Here is a 23637-nt window from a genome sequence, read left to right as displayed (position 1 = left end):
CCGGAAAATCCGGGAGGTTTGGCAAGTATGTGTCGTATTGTGAGGCAGACGCACTAACCCCTCTTCCACCGTCAACCCGACATTCATTTTATAGATGACAAAAAGTTGCAGTTTTTTGTAAATGGTGAGGATGAATGGATTATTTTTGAAAAAGCTATATTTCTAGATAAAACTGTAGCCACGACAGTTGTTATATTTTAAAAAAGCAACAAATGAAGTTGCGTTCTTGACCATCCCCTGCCACTCATTGGCTGTACACGGGGTGGATCGCGCTCTCTGATTGGCTAAGCAATCTGTCATTGAAGCACGTGACATTGCCTCAGCAAGCGACGTTCCAGGGGAGACAAGTATGGCGGCCGTGTTGAGAGGGACTCGCTGCTTAGTCGGAAGGCGATGCAAGAATGTTGACTTTGCGATTGGTAAGAATTTCTTAGTTGAACTTTTACATGCGTTGCGTCTACTTATTGATGTTGAAACGTCATGTGGCCGAATGGACCGTCTAGTTTTGCTGGAAACAGAGTGAAGTTTGAGTACATTTTGTACACACTGGTTTTAGCTAGGTCTTGGGGGCGTCTTGCTGTCATTTGGGTAGTCTTTCACCCTCTTAGTTTCAACTCCTCTGCAATATAATGATAATATCTCGGACCTATAAAAACGTACAGTGAAACAGACCAACTATGGTAATGTTTTCCACTATTAATGGCTTGTAACACAAGAGAAACTGTCTGCCACTGTTTCTCTTGTGTTCAAGGAATGTTATGTAATTGCCGCACTGACTATCATAGGACAGAAAAAATATTTTAATTAAAGTTGAATGAGTAAACTCTTTTGTTTGTTTATTTTCTGGCGTGCCTGACCTCTTTTAGCAGTTCAAACAAGCTATGTTATCTTTACAGTCAAATTGCAGTTTCTTGATTGCGTGTTGTCATACATCGATTGTATGGAACTTTGTACATGCATATTTACTGGGGGCGTACACCTCTACCTTAAATGCTGATCCGGTATGAATCTAGATGTAGGATAGGATAGGTCTTTATTGTATTTGCACAAGTACAACAAAACTTTGTTTTCAGCACAAACCTGTTCAAGAGTAGACAAACAAACAGTGTACAGGGTTACAGAACAAGAACACTGATGGGTCGCCATGAGGCGCCCCGTAAAAGATGGGAAAAAGGTAAACGTTGGGGAAGGATGAGTAAAAAAAAATACTATCTAGACCGGGCTCCTAAGGGGGCCCAGTCTGGAGTGGGAAAAAAACCTTCGTAGCAAAGCACATATACATATTACAACATACATCTCGAGATATCTAGCAACAGAGGGAAGGTAGTTCAAGGTCATGGTGGTAGGCCGCAGCTCTCAGGCGCTGACCATCCATTCATCACCCCTATGGGATTTGTGTCGAGGGCGTTGGGTTGGGGGGCGGGTGGGGGGTGTATGTTTGGCGTGAAGGGAGTTTGTTGTGTCTTCGCTGCAGTGTCCTTCGGGATTTGGAGAGCAGTGCAAAAACAGGCAACAAGAAAGTTAAGACAAGACAAAACAAAGAAGCAAGCAGGAGAGATAAGGGAGAGGAAAGGGGAGTGTCCACCCTCGATCAGTGTCAGAGAGAAATGTATGGGCTAGGATACGATTTATTAACAATATATTTTAAACAGTGGCCGTCCGTGCGTTTCCCACCGAGGCCTTCAGTGATGTCCGACTTAAATGATTAACTTTCAAAATACATTAATTGATGTCACCACGTGGAGAAATACTATACAGAACCACATTTACGCACTCCTGGGCATTGTACAAAACAGGTTATTTTCTGGCGCATTTACAAATCAATAAACCCGCATCAGCAATTAAAACATATCTTATGTGGTACTGTCAAAATTAAAATTGCAAAAAACCTGTTACCGTATTTTTTGGAGTATAAGTCGCTCCGGAGTATAAGTCACACCTGCCGAAAATGCATAATAAAGAAGGAAATAAACATATATAAGTCGCACTGGAGTATAAGTCGAATTTTTGGGGGAAATTTATTTGATAAAATCCAACACCAAGAATAGACATTTGAAAGGCAATTTGAAATAAATAAAGAATAGTGAACAATAGGCTGAATAAGTGTACGTTATATGACACATAAATAACCAACTGATGAGGTGCCTGGTATGTCAATGTAACATATTATGGTAAGAGTCATTCAAATAACTATGACATATAGAACATGCTATAAGTTTACCAAACAATCTGTCACTCCTAATCACTAAATCCCAGAGGTGGGACCAAGTCATTGTTTTGCAAGTCACAAGTAAGTCTCAAGTCTTTGCCCTCAAGTCTCTAGTCAAGACAGGTAAGTCCCGAGTCAAGTCCAAAGTCAAGACTGGAAAGTCTTAAGTCAAGTCCCAAGTCGTGCATTTTGAGTTTCGAGTCATTTCAAGTCCTTTTAACCCCAGACTAATACATTTACACGGATTGTGTATGCTTTTAAAACGCTGTATGCATTTATTAAAACAAGTGCATTTGGGACAGGAAAAAAATTGTGCTGACATTGCACTTCATAATAGCACTATTAACCAGTCATTGTAAACATTTAACTCATTCCTTTACAGAATAAACACATTTAAAAAAAACAAGTGCAATTGTACTTATTTGCACAAACGTGTTAACATTGTATTTCCATGGCATTTTGCATTGTAACTAGTTCCACAGCAGTTTCTATCCTGTTCTTACCTTATCTCATTGACTTCATCTCATACTGTATGTGTGTTGATGTGTGCGTACACATGAAAAACATAACAAATACATGAACATAACAATGAACAGAGTTGTACTTTTTAGATGTCAGGGCCATATGCAATATGTACACATTCTTAATATAGTATACATTTTAACTGACCTTTATTTGACTATGCTTGTCTTTTTGTAGGTGGCTAAAATACGCGGTGCTGCTGACCGCCGTCTAACGTTGCATTACTGTGTGTGATACATTGACTAACGTACCCCGTGCAACCCTGCTTAAAAAAATCACTTGACAAAAAGTATGAATAAAGTAGTGAACTGCAGTGGACGCAACAGATTGTCGTGTTTGCAATGACGTTATAACCATCGACATCTTATAAGTAGACGCAGCATTGGCTGCTATTACACGAGCAATTTGGCTGCCACCTTGAAGAGGTGAGGAGGTGCCGGCGAGCAGCCTAAACTGACAAGTAGAAAACAAAGATGTCGGGCTGGGGTTCAGCGTTTTCCTGCTCAAATGAGCGGACTGTTGAAAATAGAAATCGGGGGATTACTTTTCATAAGTAAGATGTAACATTAACCTGCTATTGGTTGTATTTTGTGAAAAGAATATCACCACAGAGTTGAGAAGGAGCAAATATCTTCAATATTTGTATGTGAAAATCACAAAGAAATCTTCTGGGGAGGATGACGCCCCTACAGGTATTTGGTTTACAAACTTTCAGCCCCACCTAAAACAAAATTCACCATCCGCCACTGATTACAATGCATTCTCATTTTAGGCAAAACATAAGACAATACTCTCTTAACAGTATAATTGTAACCAGGAGTAAGTCTTCAAGTAACAATATTCAAATACTAACATTGTTGGGTAAGACAGACTTTGGTTTTATTCTGAATACAGTGAAACAGATTGGTGGTTTTAGCTGATATAAAGACTTTCAAGTGTTTATACTGTATATGTTTAAGTATTTGGTTGACACTTTTATCCAAAGCAACATACATAAAAAATACATATAAAACAATCACTGTAAACATTATAATTTAAGGGAAGAATGTAATAGAAAATATCAATTCAAAGTGTCAAGACAGAATAAACTCTCTGCTGCTGCAGCAACAGAGATACAGTCTATAGGTCTCTAAGATATATAGATATCTAATGTATTCATACATTGTTTATGTAAGATATACACATGTATGTATAACCTAATCATATTGTTTCTTCAACTTAAAAAAAGCTGACCGTTTTTCCCCCCTTTTTGGGATTATTATTCCCAGTTTTGATCTTGGACGTCTGGTCACTTATAGCATATAAGAATATTCTATTACTGTTAAGCAAACTATGAACACGCCAAAAAAATGGTCCTTTATCATAGTTACACGTATGACAAAAAAGCGTGTGAATATAAGTGGTATTCAGTGAGGTAAGATGAATTAAATGCGCTGACAGTTCATTGCTCCTGCCAAATGAATTGCACTGAGTGGAGGTGATCACCACTCCAAGATGGCGGCCCCGCGTCACATCAGCGCGAATAGGCAGTAGCGCTCGATGCTGCGTCTACTTATAAGATGTCTATGGTTATAACGGTAGCAGTGAGTTTACAGCCTCACTGAATTACGTTACTCAGCCAATAAACGTTAACTTACATTCAAAACTTACCCTTCTTTGTGCGTCTTCAAATGTGAAACGAAGTTGGAAGTTGTTGCGTCTCTGTCTGTAATCTTCGAACGAACCGCATGCTCTGCATACTGGAATTCATTTTTTGTTGACCAAGTCGTAGTTTTAATACCCGAACGAAACCATTTTTGGCATAATTTTTCCTCACTCGCGTATTGTTTGAGAGCTCTTCTTCGTTGGTTTTCATGTAATTTGATTGGCTGAATGCTGTGTGACGAAAATAACGTGGATGTAATTTGATTGGCTGTTGTTCTGACAGGTAGCGCGCACACTGTCATTGCACACCCGTTGACACACATGGACAGATAAAGAGCGCTCCTGAATAACTTTTTAATCGTTGGGTTTTGGGGAAAGTAGCAAGTCAAAAGGCTCAAGTCCAAGTCAAGTCACAAGTCATTGATGTTAAAGTCTAAGTCGAGTTGCAAGTCTTTTTACATTTTGTCAAGTCGAGTCTAAAGTCATCAAATTCATGACTCAAGTCTGACTTGAGTCCAAGTCATGTGACTCGAGTCCACACCTCTGCTAAATCCCATGAAATCTTATACGTCTAGTCTCTTACGTGAATGAGCTAAATTATATTATTTGATATTTTATGGTAATGTGTTAATAATTTCACACATAAGTCGCTCCTGAGTATCAGTCGCACCCCTGGCCAAACTATGAAAAAAACTGCGACTTGTAGTCCGAAAAATACGGTAAACGTTAAAAAATAAATAAATAAAATATCTGAACTCTCATTTCATCGCTGGGACAGCTGAGCTAGCTTCCTGGGTTGGCCGACATTGTCTCACAAGATGTAGTTTCTCTTTAAATATCCTTCTTGAAAACGGCTTTGCAAATATATGTGTTGTCTTGTCTAATCATTAAAGATGCAGACGATGTGTGTTGGCTGAATTCTTAAAGTTTGCTCCACAGCGTTCTCATCAAAAACAGTCCGCTGCATGTCTACATTCAACAACATAAACAGGGCTGCTGCGCATGCTCTTCACTACTGTAGCATGCTGGGTCATGGAGTTCTTATGTTCCCTAGCTCATAACATCGCTATATATCTGCCTTAGGCCTAGAAGGCCTTACTGACAACACCTCATGATATGATTGGCTATCGCAACCGTCTGTCAAATGCTTGTGTCCGTTCACTTACAGTGCATAGACGCCTGCATTGTTGATTCTGAAGGCTGTAGGCAGATTTCGTACAGCATGACAACATAAGCTAGCTGAATTCTAATGGGATAAAAGCTCTATAACCTAAAAACAACAGCGCTGGAAGGAGCATAATATGACATGAAGAGAATATGAATACTTTTAGATATTTAGGGAAAGTAAATAAAAACATACTTTTATGTTTAATTATGATCATGATTTCTGGTTATGTTAGGCCAACAGAGAAGGCCTTGCTGGCTCTGATGTCACACCACCGATTTTAAAACATTACGATTTGATGCGATTCAATCCAGAAGGAATCTTTGCATGGTGAAAAGAATATGTATCAGGTTATAACAGTGTCATAGTGTTTATTTTTTAAATAGACACAGACAAAACGGGCAGTTCCTGTACTAATTTTGAGCAAATTGTAGTACTAACAACTTCGGTGCATTGCAACCTATAAACTTTGGGGAAAAAAAGATGAAAACAAAACACTTTTGGAAAAGCTACCAGGTTTTTACTGTTTGCTCAGGTAGCAACAATAAAATACAGAGAAAAGCAAGCTGTGCATCTAGCAGAGGTATTATGACACCAGTCCACAGTAGCACAAGGGCAAGATACAATTAAGTGCCACAAAGTAAACTAAACAGCAGCTTTAGGCCATGCGCACACAAGCACAGATACTTAATAAATGCATACTTATCTCTGTGTTTAGGCCTCTTGTCCACACTCAAACCTGTACTTTTGTATTTAAAAACGCAGGCTCTGGCAAATGCTCGCCAAAGTATAGAGTTCCAAAACTCTCCGCTTAGTGTATCCGTGTACACTGCACAAATAGAGACTTGTGATGACATCACGGTTCCATTTTCTACCGCTTGTCCCTTTCCGGGTAGCGGGCGGATCGCTGGAGTCTATCTCAGCTGCATTCGGGCGGTATGCGGGTTGTGCGCTGTCATTTATTCACAAAGCTCAACAACATTGCCTTGCTGCCTTTACACACACTATAAGATTAATTACTGAATGTTTGAATGTAAATATGCTGCTACGTTCACTTTACATTGATTAAAAACACACATCAAAATGGGCTTTGCGACACTCCCGTCGGCGCAAATGACAGTCAACTGCTTTCAATACGATCGTTGTCGAACCTCCAGCTGACGGTACAATTTTGACAAGCAAGACTTTTTGCTCTGTGTCATAAGAAAGGTGCAACATTATCGTATGTTTTTAGTCCTTATTTAACGACAAATCATGTAGTCAACATGTGTTGCTTCCATTCTTGTATATATAACCGGGGGTGTTAGTGCACATGCATAAGAAGTGACCAAGCAATAAATAAAAAAAAAAAATAATGTAGGTAGGGTCCTCCTTGTAGTGTGTACACTTCATTATACATGCACCATATCACTAAATCCATGATTAAATGCTTTATACAGTAATTCCATGAGAGTTTCACAGCGACACACACGTCATTGTGCTTTATATAGGCACTTAAACATGCAAAATGGTTTGCTTGGCCTGTTAGTGCATGCTGATTTAAAAAAAAATGTACACTTCAATGCACATGTAATATATCACCATGTTGCTAAACATGTTATAATTCTATCAGTTAAGTTAAGTTAAAGTACCAATGATTGTCACACACACACTAAGTGTGGTGAAATTTGTCCTCTGCATTTGACCCATCCCCTTGATCACCCCCTGGGAAGTGAGGAGAGCAGTGGGCAACAGCGGTGCCACGCCCGGTAATCATTTATGGTGATTTAACCCCCAATTCCAACCCTTGATGTTGAGTGCCAAGCAGGGAGGCAATGGGTCCCATTTTTTTTAATGGTCTTCGGTGTTACTTGCCCGGGGTTTGAACTCCCAACCTACCGATCTCAGGGCGGACACTCTACCGATCTCAGGGCGGACACTCTAACAACCAGGCCACTGAGTAGGTTATCAGTGTAGGGTTTCAGCAGCACAGGCGTGCATGCACACTTTAAACACTGAACAAATTAGATAATAATGTTCCCAGGGCTGTGTGTACGTGCACCTTAACCCTAAACCCTAATGTACATGTCATTGTGTACATCTAGTATATAGAAATAAACATAACAGAGGTGTAATACCAACAAGTCAGCTGTGGCTGCTTTTTTCAGTCTTCTGATTGGACAAAATGTGCATGACCGCAGGTGTATGCGTTTGTGTGTGGACAGAAACAGTTTTGAAACTACACTTGTGTGGATGGAGATCGTTTTAACCCTAGATACGCGTTTTTGAAACTGTCTGCATTCGTGTGGACATGGCCTTAGTGTAGAAGCTCAAATACTTTTCAAAGTGCTATTCTGCATACTGTGCAGCTAGGTCTTTATCTTAAGCATAATGAACAGTGTACTAAATGCTGGGACTACTTCCCAAAGTTGTGGGTAGGTTGGGGCTGGAAGTCTTTCAAATCAGTATCCTTGTCCTGCCAATTGGTAGCTCTGCTTGATCAGCATCCTTAGCTCCCTCATTGCCCGCTTGAGTGTCTCCATGCAGTCATAACAGGTGGGTGCTCTGATTGTATTGCTGTTTTCCAAACATTACACATGGCCATTACTTTTATCCATCCGACAATTATTTTTAAAATGTCCAAATGTTTAAGATTCGGAGGAGCATTTTTTGTAAACTCTTTCGGTGCAGTCTGCAATGTTGCTCTGTTCTCAGTCGAAAACGAGAACGTTACTCTCGTATTACATCATCACAGAAGTCTCGCAAGAATAGCAGTCATATTTTGTAGCAGAGCTCCAATCAACCAATTTATGACTTTCCAACCGGACATCGACCTATCCATACTAGATATAAATTGATCCAGAGGCTCGCCAAAGGATAAACTCAAATATCTGAAGTTAAAAACGGTTTTCGATTGGAACGATTAATTTTTACACCCCTAATATTTACATTACTACGCACTAGTGTTGTCACGATACAAATATTTACCCGGGACTGGTCACAGAATGTATTTTAAAACATTTTAAAAAGAATGGGACCACCAAAAAAAACATTATTGGCTTTATTTTAACATAAACTTTTATGCTACATGAAACATTTGTTTGTTATTGCAGTCAACAAACAATTTTGACATTAAATAACATAGTGAACATACTAGACATCTTCTCTTTCAGTAGTAAGCAAGTAAACGGGTTACAAATGCTCCTAATTTGGCTGTTCATGTATGCAGTAACATATTGTGTCATTTCCAATTTGTATTATTTTGTTAGAATTATGAGGGGAAATCAGTAGAAAATGAATGGATTATAAATTTTCTTGTTCATTTACTATTAATATCTGGTTACTTTCCGTTTTCACATGTTACATCTACAATTATGTTAAAATATAATAGGCACAGATTCTTCTGTTTGGATACTTCACATAAGTTTTGGGTGATTTTACAAATTTGGTAATTGAACCAATACTAAGTAGTTACAAGGTCGTACATTGGTAATTAAAGTCCAGTGTCCAGGGATGTATTTTCGAAGATTATAAACAGTTTAAAAAATGACAATAGATTTTGTGATGATAAAAAATATTGATTTAATCATTCTAACGTCGACTACATACGGCTCTTGTACTCGGTGTCGTTACAATCAATATTTGTACAGCTGCACCAATTTTTTTCATGGAGCAGCACTACCTTGCTGTTAGGGGTTACTTATTGTAATCGTCCTATGGTGTGTAGTGAAGCATGTTTAGTTATTCCTTGCCCTGCAGAGATGATACTTGTAAAAAACATAGTTTATCGCCATGGAGGTGTTAACCCTTGGCGAGAATGAGGACTCAGGTGCAGATGGGGGACGATTGACACATGTTTTTTTTTCAGCAATTTCTTAAAACTCTCTTTAGACAGAGTGATTTAAACTAAATGGCTACACACTCTATACTTGATACACTAGAGTAACAAAATAAATGTAGCATAGGTCATAAAACAATAAACGTAAAATTACTCCATAGGTAGGAAAAAAAGGCAATAATAATAACAAAAAAACTACAATATATGACCAGCTACACAAATGGAAAATCACTCATGCGGAGGAGGAGACAAGAAGCTATAAACAAAAAGTACGCTATAAAAAGCTGAGAAAACTACAAACTAAAACGCTCAAACAGGAGGAAAAAAGGAGGGCAAAGCAGTATGAGATTAGCTCAAAAACTGACCAAAAAACTTTAGCAAATCAAAATCACTCTTCTTCAGGGGGTACAAAGAAATCAAGGAATAAGGCGAGGCAATACTTAACAACTTGGGACAAGGCTGTGGAAAACTGCTGGAGGGACACGAGACGATATACTCTGGCAACAAGACAGGGGAAGACAAGGACTAATATACACATGAGGGAGGGTGACACGGGTGGGCGCAATCAGGAGAGACATCAGACCAGTGACACAGGAGGAAGAGCAAGTGGCATGAAATGAGAGGAGGATAAGATTTTCAATATAAAACAGGAAGTTTGCCAGATAACCCCAAAACAGGACTTCCCTCACCGGTGTGTGACAGGAGGCGAGAATTAGTGAATTTGAAGTAGCTAAAAAAACTGTGGATGGACCAACTAGCTATGTTTTAAAACACTGCTTTCAGAGCGGCGCTTCAGGGCTTACTGTATAACTTCACCTTTATTCGTAGTTTTTTAGTCAAAACACTGCACCAGCCAAAAATACGTCCTTTCGTCCTCTTCTGTGTTCGTACTATTTCAGCTTCTGAGTGCTCTGTGTGTGTTGACTCGCATGCGTCTTGGCTCATTACCAGCAATCATCCATCCATCCATTTTCTACCGCTTATTCCCTTTTGGGGTCGCGGGGGGCGCTGGCGCCTATCTCAGCTACAATCATATCCATTAAAAAACAAGTATCGGTATTTTTCAAAGGATTGTAGTACATTTTTAAATTCCTCATTACCACATAGGGATGTGATGGTATGAACATTTCTAATCACAGTTATTGTGACCAAAATGATCATGGTTATCATTGTTATTGCGGTATTTTTACATTTTGCTTAACATTTTCAAAGAGTACTTATACTGAAATCTTTTAACTAAGTTTTATTTTTTTGTAAATAAGATTCAAAATATTGTACTTTGTAGAAGAGAACTTATTGTAGATAAGTGTTTCATGTACCTTAAGTAGAAATTAAATGTGCATTTGAAAGCAACATAACCATTGTAAACAAAGTAACATGGCAGAAACTAAATAACATCAATAAATAAAAATACATGTGGAAAATGTGCAAGATTGCACATGACGGCTATAAGATGAAACTGCACTTTTGTCCTAATTTTCAAAAATTGTGTTGATATACAGTATAAGAGGTCAAGTCTTACAGAAATCAGAGAACACCTGTCAACTATTACGTACAACTATTACATACAGGGCAACTTGAAATGCCTTATAGAAAATTACAAGATGGCATAAATAAAATTACCATAAAAATAATCATAATTCAAATTAAAATATTTAAATATATCATCATAAAACCAATCAAATTTAAATTAATATTATAAAGTGTTAATATAATAATTTCAGTTGTCAATTAAATAAAACTGTTTTCAGCCTGGATTTGAACATTGCTAATGTTTTGGCCCTTCTCACATCTTCTTGAAGGTTATTACAGATTTTAGGAGCATAAAACTGAAACGCAACCTCTATGTTTCATCCTGACTCTGGGCACCAGCTGGAGAAGAATATGGTTTAGTTCTAACATGTACTGCAGCTGCTTTTCGGCTCTTTTAGAGAGCCCAGTGAGAAGATGCCATTAGAGTAGTCTAACCTGCTCGAGGAAAAGGCATGGCTTAGTCTTTTTAGGTCTGATATAGATATTATTCCTTCATAATATCATTTACATGACTGAGAAACTACACTTATTTTAGCCATATGGTTTATTTAGCAATGTTAGCTACACAGTGCTAAAGTTTTTGCTTAATTCAAATAATTGGCAAAATGAAATGATAATAAGCATGTAACTTTCATGTGACAGCCTCCACAAGGTCTATGGCCTCCAAGACACAAGTGGGCTTCATTGGCCTGGGCAATATGGGAAACCCAATGGCCAAGAATTTGCTGAACCATGGCTACCCAATCATTGCCACTGATGTCTTCCCAGAGTCCTGCAAGGAAATTCAAGAGCTAGGTGCACAGGTGAGATAGTAAAATTTATATTTAAGCTTTTATTTTTACATTCTAAACTGTAAACTGCTTGTTATCTTCATCATTACTTGTATGTTTTTTACAGATCGTTGATAATCCTGCAGAGGTAGCAGACAAGGCTGACCGCATTATCACCATGCTTCCCTCAAATGCCAATGTTGTTGATGTGTATACTGGGTCCAATGGTATTCTCAAGTATGTGTTTTTCTCACTATGTATTTGCCCACACAGTTCATTTAATTAACTTTTCAGAATGTTATGTGACAACCTTTTTTTTCAACAGGAAAGTGAAGAAGGGCTCCCTGCTTATTGACTCTAGTACAATTGATCCAGCAGTTTCAAAAGAAGTGGCAGCGGCAGCTGAGAAGATGGGAGCTGTTTTTATGGATGCACCAGTTTCAGGAGGTGAGTTTTATATTTGTAATTGTACAAAAGGTCAAATACTTTTAAGTGAAATGACAAAGTTAAATCCATTCAGTGTACACACCCAAAGATGCATGTCGGTCAAAATTGCATTTTCTCACTGAGCAACAAGGGTGCTTATTGTTGAGGATGTGGTTTGGCTTCTGTGGCATTATACAGTATAAGGTGGGTGGTCCCAGACTGCAGAGTTTAGCAAGTCAGCATATATGTTTATACTTTAAGATTTTAACAGGTAAGGTTTTAAACAGTTTTAAAAAGCAAGTGTGTAACTCTTTAATGTAATGTAATCATATTTTTTATGTTTCATTTTGTGTGCAACCCCATGTCTCAATATTTAGCCAAAGGTATTGATTTGGACATGATACCAGCCTATTTAACTATACACAAAAAAACACACTTCCTGTGTAAGTGAACAATAATATGATAATTTTGTTATAGAATATTTGTCTTATGAAATGTTTCTAAAGAATGTTTGTCCTTATTTGTTTTCATCATAGAGAGGGATTTTTTTTGGAATCAATTCAATTGAAGGAATAATTAGTATTTGTATTAAAACAGTACCATGTAGTACTGTTGTTGAAAATGTAGTAAAATATAGTATGAGTTAATTATTATAAATGATAATTTATACTAAATTTAGGGAAATAAGTTTAGGATCCCCTATGGCCCAACAATAATTATGTCCTCTAAAAAGCAGCTGTGTTCCCATGAAGCACACAAATTAGTCCTGTCCCTTGGACAAGAAAGCTTGATGAACGAGAGATTGTTTGTGTGACAATTTTGGAAATGGAAAACGTGTTTGCCATTACGTTTAAAGTCCATGCAAGATTTTACTTGTGAGGTAAAGACACTTCTGATAAAGATGAGGCACAAGCCCAGATTTACAAGACAATCGGATCGTAAGTGATTTGATTATGTCATGATCCGTCATGATTGTTTTAACATTACAAATTAATTGATTATTTTAAGTTACGCTTATTTTGTGAAATTTGAAATAAATCTAAAACTGCATCAATATACATAAATTACAGATGCATCAATAATCGATTGTTAATCGAATCGTAGCTCCTGAATCGTAATTGTAATCTAATTGTGAGGTGCCCAAAGATTCCTACCTCTAGTACACAGCCTATATTACTTTAATTTTTTTATAAATTTCATATGAAGTTGAAATTGTATCTTGTCCCTTAAGTTTGACATAATTGTTGAGAAGACTAACTTTTTAGATGTCCCTACATATAAATTTTTTATAGTGTACTTATTAAGTATACTTAGAAATGTAACATTGTAACCCTCCACCATAGACTAAAATAAGACTTTATAAGGCAAGTCTAAACTTCAGTTTATGTGGTTATACACTATTAAATTATCATTGGTGTTTATCAACATTTACTGTATTATTTGGTCCCAAGTTGGCTCATGTGTGTTCTGTACCTATTGGAACTTTTTGGTATACGCATACTTGTCTACCCTCCTGATTTTCCCAGGAGTCTCCCAAATTTCAGTGCCCTTCTCGAAAATCTCCTGGGCCAAACATTCTCCCGATTTCCACCCGGACAACAATAATGGCGGCGTGACTTGAAGACACTGTCTTTAACGTCCTCTACAACCTGTCGTCACATCCACTTTCCCTGCATACTAACAGCGTACCGGCCCAGTCACATAATAAATGCGGCTTTTACACACACATAAGTGAATGCAAGTATACTTGATCAACAGCCATACAGGTTACACTGAGGGTGGTCGTATAAACAATTTTAACACTGTTACAAATATGCGCCACACATTGAACCCACACTAAACAAGAATGACAAACACATTTCGGGAGAACATCCGCACCGTAACACAACATAAACACTACAGAACAAATACTCTGAACCCCTTGCAGCACTAACTCCTACGGGCCACTACCTTCCCACCTCAACCCCCCGCTCCCATCTCCCGAATTCGAAGGTCTCATGGTTGGCAAGTATGGGTATACCAAATATGGTTTCTTGCTTGAAATGTAATGTATTAATGTGAGCTTTTTGATTGTCCACAAAGAATACAAGTTTGCTTGAACGCTATTTCACTAATTTTAAGCAGATATCTTACCAATAAAAAAATGACATGTCACAGTCTTGCTATCAGTGTGCATAGTTTGAAGTGTGTGTGTACATGTTGGCGTCAAGACCAAGGACTTGAAACTAAAATGTGCATGTCTGATTTCAATTACAAAGCGGTAGATCACAGGAGGGAAACTTTTCAAAGAAGTACAGTGGCTGGCAATTCCTGTTTAATGTTGTACAGTTGAATCATAAATTTTTAAAGTGTTGGGAACCTAATTAAATCAACATGTGTCTTCTAGTTGATTCTTCTTGTGAAACTATATGAGATCCGTCTGGTTTTTGCGGCGCTAACCCATTTAACATATTTGACTTTTAGTGTATAAACGATTGATGAGCGTTTATCAACTATCAAGAAAGAGATTGGGAAGAAAGGTTTGTTCCACCAAACCAACCCCTTAAGTTCTAAATTGGGAATATTTTAAAAAGAGATTATGATTGAATGTGGATTTCTACATTTCCACCTTGAACCAAATTATATAGTACTCGATTGCCCACAAGACCAAGGGTCTGGGAGGCTGTATGCCAAGGTTGGCTTGTCTCCATTAGCTTCCTGTAAATGCGATGACTGATTCCAACATTTCCTGGTACTCCTGTGACTTTTTTAACTCTAAATTGCCAAGAATGATTCTGTCACTTTAGATAGTTTTGAAGTTCACCATTTTTGAATAGTACTTATTTTGAGTGGTCAACTTGTTTTAAAAGTTAAAAGTATTAGGTTTACCTTATTACATTAGTGCTGATCTTATTTGACTTGAAAGTGATATAGTTTTACCTAAGTTTTTAAATTATTTATTTATTTTTTTGATGAAAAATGTCACTAAATGCTTGCCACAGTCTGGGTTACTGTCAGAAGGTGAAAAACACTATAGAGCTGTGGTACATAATGTATATGCATAATCAAAACAAATTCCCATACTGTCAGGGAAAATCGCCGCGGCTTTCTCAGTTGGTCAAACTATTGTTGTGCGTCTGGATGCCAGAACAAATGAGCAGGTGGGAAGGGGAGAGCATTTTACTGCATTGCCAAATAACCAACCAACACAATTGGATTACAGCCTTAAAAAATGCTAACAACAGATTCTAGATTATAGTTTTGAATTAAATAATGCATTTCACCCAGACATGAGACGTCGAAGTAGGTAATCCGACAAATTGGGACATTTTGACAGCCATTGAGGAACTGGAACGGGCGAGAAAGACACAAAAAGCGCGGGGTCCTGCGCTTTTTATTGAAGACAAGAGTCTTCAATAAAGGTAAAAGTGATGTCAAATGTCCATTTAATTGCTTATTTATCCATCCATCCCTCCATTTTCTACCACTTGTCCTTTTCGGGGTCGTTGGGGGTGCTGGAGCCTATCCCAGCTACACTCGGACGAAAGGCAGGGTCCACCCTGGACAAGTCGCCTCCTCATCCCAGGGGCAACACAGAATAGACATTTATATGGATTTCAAATTGATTTCTGCATACAGTGTATTAAGAAAGTATTCACAGCAATTCACTTGTTCCACATTTTGTAACAATCTTATTCCAAAATGGAATAAATATTTTTTGTCCCCAAAATTCTACTTACAGTACCCCATGATGACAAGAAAAAAACAAGAAATCACATGTACTTAAGTATTCACAGCCTTTGCCATGAAGCTCAAAATTGAGATCAGGTGGAAACGTGTTTCAATTGCCTTGAGATGTTCCTGCAGCTTAATTGGAGTCCACTTGTGGTAAATTCAGTTTATTGGACGGGATTTGGAAAGGCACACACCTGTCCACATAAGGTCCCACTGAGCGATGGAAATTGAAAACATTTTTACAATTTTGATTCTGGTTAAAATGTTGGTTCTTTATCAATTCTCTTATCGATTTTCATTGGTATAAAAGGATAGAAAACCTAATGCTCAACATCAACTTTGTTTAGGTTAGAAAAAACCTGAGTATACAACCACAACAGAGAGATCTTAAGAGACCCACAGCCTGGACGGTGTGCCAAAAAAAAAATTTGTTTAGAAAATAACTAATATGAGTGTGAATAGTTGTTGGTCTATCTTTGTTGGCCCTACAATATGGAGGCGACTTTTCCAGAGTGTACACTGCCTTCCGCTCGAGATCAGCTGATAGGCTACCACCCCCACTCCGTGCTCCAGTAGAAAATGGATGGATATAATATAATAATACAACAAATATTGTACTGTAGTAATAAACACAATACAACACAAATTATTCTGTGACAAATGAAAAGTACACAAAAATGTTCAGTAACATGTTTAACATTTTAAAAATAGAAATGACGTTTTTTTTAAATGAATATGCTGTTGTATGTGCTAAGTAAAACTACGGCAGTCAAAGACAAATGCAAGCAAATCAAGTCAAATTTTCAACCATCAAGTAGGAAATTAACCATTGTTTAGCAGAAAATTAAGCATATCTACTTTTTTATCTCATCACAGTGTCTCCAGCCATGGAGAATACCTCTTAAGCAGGAAGATGGCGTACAGACTGTGGTCAGATGCTGTCTCGTCATGTTATATATGAGAAACACTAACTTCACGTTAACAGTTAATGGTATGTTTTAACATGATAGGCAGTGTTAGTTTGTTACTTACCTGCAGTATTAACAGCAGACAAAGTCTTAGTCTTTTTTTTTTTTTTTTTTTTTTTTTAAATTTGATGCAATAGCCACTTCGCAAGTTGCCCACTTGTCTTCCTTCTTGTAAATAATTCTAACTTTTGTGCTGCTGAGCTGCACCATGCATGGTGACGTCATGCATCCCCACAGGCATCGATAAGAGAATCGTTTAAAACTGTCAAATGATTCCCAGGGATTGAAACCCTGGGAGCCGGTTCTCAACCTGAACCAGTTTTCGATTGTCATCCCTAGTCCTACGCTTGACAGTCCATGGCAGAGCACAAACCAAGCATGAAGTCAAGAAGGGTACAAAAAATATCTGATACTTTGAAGGTCCCAATGAGCACAGTGGCCTCTATCATCCATAAATGGAAGAAGTTTGGAACCACAAGGACTCAGAGCTGGGCAGCCATCAAAACAAAGCAATCGGCGGAGGAGTGCCCTTTTCTTGGAGGTGACCAAAAAAACAAATGGTCATTCTGTCAGAGCTACAGCATTTTTCTTTGGAGAGAGGAGAACCTTGGAAAAGGATAACCGTCTCTGCATCAATCCACCAGTCTGATAGAGTGGCCAGATGGAAGCCATTCCTTAGGAAAAACCACATTGCAGCCCACCTGGAGTTTGCCAAAATGCACCTTAAAGACTTTCAGACCATAGACAACATAATTCTCTGGTTTGATGAGACTGAGATTGAATTATTTGGTGTGAATGCCAGGCATCATGTTTGGAGGAAACCAGGCATTGTTCATCACCAGGCCAATACCATCCCTACAGGGATGCATGATAGTGGCAGCATCATGATGTAGGGATGTTTTTTTCACTGGCAGGAACTGGGAGACCAGTCAGGATAGAGGGAAATATGAATGCAGCAATGTACAGACACAGCTTTGATGAAAACCCGCTTGAGAAAGCTCTTGCACTCAGACTGGGGCGATGGTTCATCTTTCAGCAATACAACAACCTTAAGTACACAGCCAAGATATAAAAATAATGACTTCAGGACAACTCTGTTAATGTCTTTGAGTGACCCAGCCAGAGCCCGCACTTGAATCCGATTGAACATCTCTGGAGACATCTGAAAGTGGATGTGCACCAACGCTTACCATGCAAATTGATGGAGTTTGAGAGGCGTTACAAAGAGGAGTGTGCGAAACTCCCCAAAGATAGGTGTGCTAAGCTTGTGGCATCATATTCAGAAAGACTTGAATGCATCAACAAAGTATTGAGTAAAAGCTGTGATTTTTTTTAAATATGTTTTTAAATTTATAACATATTGGCAAAACGCTCAAAAAATGTTTGACGTTTTCATTGTGGGGAATTGTGTAGAGAATTTTGAGGACAAAAATTGAATCGATCGGACTTGCCTGTAGTAAATTTAATCCACACATGCATCAAACTCGAGAAAACAATATGACGGTCGGAGCAAACCATGAGTGTCTTATGACTTCCTTTTATTTAGGTGTGGGCGCTGCCAATTCAGGAAAGTTGACTTTTATGGTGGGAGGAGCTGAACAAGAATTTACTGCCGCCCAAGAGTTACTCAACTGCATGGGAACCAACGTGGTGTATTGTGGTCAAGTTGGAACTGGACAGGTAATTCTTTCTGCGACAAAATCAATTTTGCGTGTACAGGATATGATCTTAACTCCATCCATCCATTTTCTACCGCTTATTCCCTTTTGGGGTCGCAGGGGGCGCTGGCGCGCCTATCTCAGCTCTTAGGAGTTAATGTTTAAATTAAGTTTTGTTGCTCTTTACTGGATTACAGGCTGCCAAAATCTGCAACAACATGCTTCTTGCTATTGGAATGATTGGAACATCAGAAACAATGAATTTGGGAATCAGGTAACACAACATTCTTGTAACGAGAACATTTCAAATGGATCAAATAATGACAGTAGTTTTTCCCCTCTTTTTCAGACTTGGTCTTGACCCCAAGCTGTTGGCTAAGATCCTAAACATGAGTTCGGGCCGTTGCTGGTCCAGTGACACCTACAACCCTGTGCCTGGAGTGATGGAGGGAGTCCCCTCAGCAAATAACTACCAAGGAGGCTTTGGCACCCAGCTCATGGCAAAGGTCCGTTCACGCCAGTCAAAAATAATGTCCCAATTAGGCATATACAGTGGGGCAAAAAAGTAGTTAGTTATCCACTGATTGTGCAAATTCCCCCACTTAGAATAATGACAGATGTCTGTAATTTTCATCATAGGTACACTTCAACTGTGAGAGACAGAATGTGAAAAAAAAATCCAGGAACTAACATTGTAGGAATTTTAAAGATTTAATTTGTAAATTATGTTGGAAAATAAGTATTTGGTCACTTCAAACAAGGAAGATCTCTGGCTCTCACAGACCTGTAACTTCTTCTTTAATAAGCTCTTCTGTCCTCCACTCGTTACCTGTATTAATGGAACCTGTTTGAACTCATTATCTGTATAAAAGACACCTGTCCACACCCTCAAACAGTCAGACTCCAAACTCCACTATGGCCAAGACCAAAGAGCTGTCGAAGGACACCAGGAAAAGAATGGTAGACCTGCACCAGACTGGGAAGAGTGAATTTACAATAGGCAAGCAGCTTGGTGTGAAAATATCATCTGTGGGAGCAATTATCAGAAAATGGAAGACATACAAGACCACTGATAATCTCCCTCGATCTGGGGCTCCATGCAAGATCTCATCCCGTGGGGTCAAAATTATCATGAGAGCGGTGAGCAAAAGTCCCAGAACCACACGGGGGGACCTGGTGAATGACCTGCAGAGCGCTGGGACCAAAGTAACAAAGGTTACCATCAGTAACACACTACGCCGACAGGGAATCAATCCTTCAGTGCCAGATGTGTGTCCCTGCTTAAGCTAGTGCATGTCCAGGCCCATCTGAAGTTTGCCAGAGAGCACATGGATGATACAGCAGAGGATTGGGAGAATGTCATGTGGTCAGATGAAACCAAAATAGAACTTTTTAGTATAAACTCAACTCGTCGTGTTTGGAGGAAGAAGAATACTGAGTTGCATCCCAAGAACACTATACCTACTGTAAAGCATGGGGGTGGAAACATCATGCTTTGGGGCTGTTTTTCTGCTAAGGGGACAGGACGATTGATCCGTGTTAAGGAAAGATTTAATGGGGCCATGTTTCGTGAGATTTTGAGCCAAAACCTCCTTCCATCAGTGTGAGCTTTGAAGATGAAACGTGGCTGGGTCTTCCAGCATGACAATGATCCCAAACACACCGCCCGGGCAACGAAGGAGTGGCTCCGTAAGAAGCATTTGAAAGTCCTGCAGTGGCCTAGTCAGCCTCCAGACCTCAACCCCATAGAAAATCTGTGTAGGGAGTTGAAAGTCCCTGTTGCTCGGCGACAGCCCCAAAACATCACTGCTGTCGAGAAGATCTGAATAGAGGAATGGGCCAAAATACCAGCTACTGTGTGTGCAAACCTGGTAAAGACCTATAGTAATCGTTTGACCTCTGTTATTGCCAACAAAGGTTATATTACAAAGTATTGAGTTGAATTTTTGTTATTGACCAAATACTTATTTTCAACCATAATTTACAAATATATGTTTTAAAATTCCTACAATGTGAATTCCTGGATTTTTTTTCACATTCTGTCTCTCACATTTGAAGTGTACCTATGATGAAAATTACAGACCTCTGTCATCATTTTAAGTGGGAGAACTTGCACAATCGGTGGCTGACTAAATACTTTTTTGCCCCACTATAGGCTCCAAACATGACCAGTAATAGCAGAAGAAAATTTACATATTATATTTCTACATCCATCCGTCTATTTTCTACCGCTTATCCCTGTTGGGGTTGCAGGCAGACAACATTCACACTCACATTCACACTAGGGACAATTAAGTGTTGCCAATCAACCTATCCCCAGGTGCATGTTATCCATTAATATGCCTTTCTTTGATCAAAGCATAGCTCGAATAGTGTTGTCCAAATTCCTAATCATGCAACCACATGGGTGTTTTTGACTTTAGAGGCTTTTTTTTATTTTTGTCATAAACTCAAAGTACAGCGGTACATCAATTTTTGTTATAAATAGGTTCCAATGGATCAGCTGAAAACCAAACCAATGTTCCCATAAGAAACAATGTAAATTCAATTAACCTATAGTAGACACCCTAAAATTTCAACACAAACCAGTTTTTTTCAGAGAAAAAAATATATAGTTTTAAATGTAGAAAAAAATGCAGAATAAAATGGATATAAACACTTTTACCTTTATTCAAAGCTCTTGACAGTGATGATTGTTGATAGTGTCAGGGTGAATGGTGGAGGTCTTGACCTGAATAGTGCTTTCTCATAGGACTGGGCCATAAGGCAAATCGCGTTTAAGTTTTTCCATAGCATCCGATCTTGATTAATTCCATGATTTTTTCTATATTGTTTTTAACCTACTAGTGATAAAGGTGTCATGATTTTTTTCTAGATTTAAAACACTTTCTCGTGGTTTACATAACAATTAATGGTGGTGCTTCGGTCAACATTTTGCATAGATTTTGTTTTACAGACAGTCTTCAAGCCGCTTTCTGGCTGTCTCTTGAGAATGGGCCGTTTTGCAGGCGATCTTAAATTACATGCCAAAGCTCTCCTCCAGGCCAAGCCATGTTGTAGTTTTAAACACTTCCGTATTGAGTCTACTGACAGATGTAAGTTAGTACTATACGCTACAGCAAAGGCTGTCAGCACACCTGTACATGTAGAAGCTCGTCTGCCCCACGACAAGAGAATAGAGAAAAAGAAGGAATCTAAAGACTACAACTGAATTAAAATGGTGGAATCGCACAAAGCTATTGGAGTAAACTTCTACCATATATGGAGATATCTGCTGACGTAACTAAGGCTAAATATAACACTAAGGTCTCAAATTCCAAACGGCTCGTTTGGAGCAAGATTGGAAAAAGGCAATATTGTTTTATAAATATCTCTGCCATAGTTCACATTTTTATTATCATATTGAGTAAATAAAGCAAATTTAAATACGAGGATTACAGAAAATATTTAAAATTTTTACTCAACAGTAAAACAAATGTAAAAAAAATATATATATAAAATAACACTGTGAACTATTTTACAGTTCTGCGTTTCTGCAAGGATACAAAGACCCAAAATGAACAAAGTGCCCCTGTTAGGGATAATTAAGACGTTTTAAAATATAAACATTGCCATTTTCAAATGTTGATGCTACACACGCTGTTAACATAATTGCTGCTTGCAAATGAGAATAATATTTATCAACAATACAGATTGGATAGTAGCAGCTTAACTGCTAATGCTACATGTGCTGGTAAAAGTAGCAGAATCGGCACACATTTTTACGCTTTCAATGTAAGCACTTTTGTGGTACTTTTTCAAACTATTTAACTAATTTGTCGTGTTGCCGTTTGTGTTGTTTACATCTACTTGATTAACTTTACATAAGCTCCGAATTTGTTTCTGTAATTCTGTTTACTTTTGTAGTACCTCGTAACCGGAAGTGGACCCGGAAAAATAATAATTATTAATATGCTCAAAGCTGATCACTGTAATCGACCTAAAATTTATTGAGATCATTTAATCGCTCAGCCCAAGTTTCTCACCTTATTTATTAAAGTACTTGGTACTCTTATAATTTCGAAGAACACATGGACATTGGCTGTGCGCTAATATTATTTTGTTTACATCAGCTGATGAAATCACACGCATGCGTGAGACTGCTTTGCTCGCTACAAAACTACAGAGAACAACCAGTAAGCTGGTCTTTACTAGGCTTTATGTTCAATTTTTTTGTGGCCATACCAAAAAATTATAAACCAAAACTCATTTTTGGTGAAAAATATGACTTGTTCAGGGTGTACCCCGCCTTTCGCCCGATTGTAGCTGAGATAGGCTCCAGCGTCCCCTGCAACTCCGAAGGGAATAAGCGGTAGAAAATGGATGGATGGATGGATGGATGGATGTTCACCTAAACCAGGGCATATGAAAACTGAAGCACCAATGTAGTTACAATTAGAGCATATTAATTATAAGTTCAATATGATTTACAATAAAAAAACAATACAACTATTTTCTTGAGATTACTGTGCATTACTTTTCCATAGAAATTCCACAAGAGCAGTGTATAATGTGAAAGCAATGACTGTTTCTCTTAAGTTGTGTTCTGTTCATTTCCAGGATCTAGGTCTGGCCCAGTACACAGCCACCAGCACCAAGACCCCCGTCCCGCTCGGCTCTTTAGCCCACCAGATCTACCGAATGATGTGCGCCCGCGGTTATGCCAGTAAAGATTTCTCTTCTGTATTCCAGTTCTTGCGTGAGGAGGAGGGACAGTAAAGTGTGCCTTCGCCGCAGACGAAGCCTTACTACAGTAGACCTGGTGCAACACCGGGCTGCTGCCATAGTGGAATGAGGGTGTTTGCCCCACACAAAGTTGTTAAAAGACACAGAGCCACATGAGCTTCCAATCAACAGGACAGGTCTTGTGAGCATGTTTTAACTTGTTATTGTTATTGAACAATGCAACACTCCTTTAGCTTTCTGAGGCCGTATTTTTATCTAACATGCAGAGGATTTTAAGACTGCCCCAACAATTACACTTAAAACACTATTTGAGCCAGATGGGAGTGTTACTTACAAGAAGGAGTCTCTGTATTTATCTTTTGTTTGTGATCATGTTTATGTTACAATTTTCTCTTTGTTCATTTGGTATGATTTCTTCTTACAATGAAATACGACTTTGGGCTAGGAGTGCCATATCTTGCAAAGAAATAAAGACCATCTTTTACA

At 38.5% G+C, this 23637-nt stretch overlaps 1 protein-coding gene across 1 annotated transcript; it reads left to right on the top strand.

Annotated features, from left to right (window-relative positions):
• The first annotated feature begins 267 nt into the window (after positions 1-267).
• hibadhb (3-hydroxyisobutyrate dehydrogenase b) lies at positions 268-23637 on the top strand. Its single transcript, XM_061915844.1, has 8 exons — positions 268-419; positions 11533-11693; positions 11788-11897; positions 11986-12107; positions 18315-18448; positions 18624-18700; positions 18776-18932; positions 23026-23637. Exons 1-8 carry the CDS (start codon positions 350-352, stop codon positions 23182-23184), a joined length of 990 nt encoding a protein of 329 aa, XP_061771828.1. The 5' UTR covers positions 268-349; the 3' UTR covers positions 23185-23637.

This window comes from Nerophis ophidion, linkage group LG11, assembly GCF_033978795.1.
Source record: "Nerophis ophidion isolate RoL-2023_Sa linkage group LG11, RoL_Noph_v1.0, whole genome shotgun sequence".
Classification (NCBI taxonomy): Eukaryota; Metazoa; Chordata; class Actinopteri; order Syngnathiformes; family Syngnathidae; genus Nerophis; species Nerophis ophidion.
Note: the sequence above shows the minus strand (reverse complement) of the source record. Positions and strands in the feature narration are given on the sequence as shown.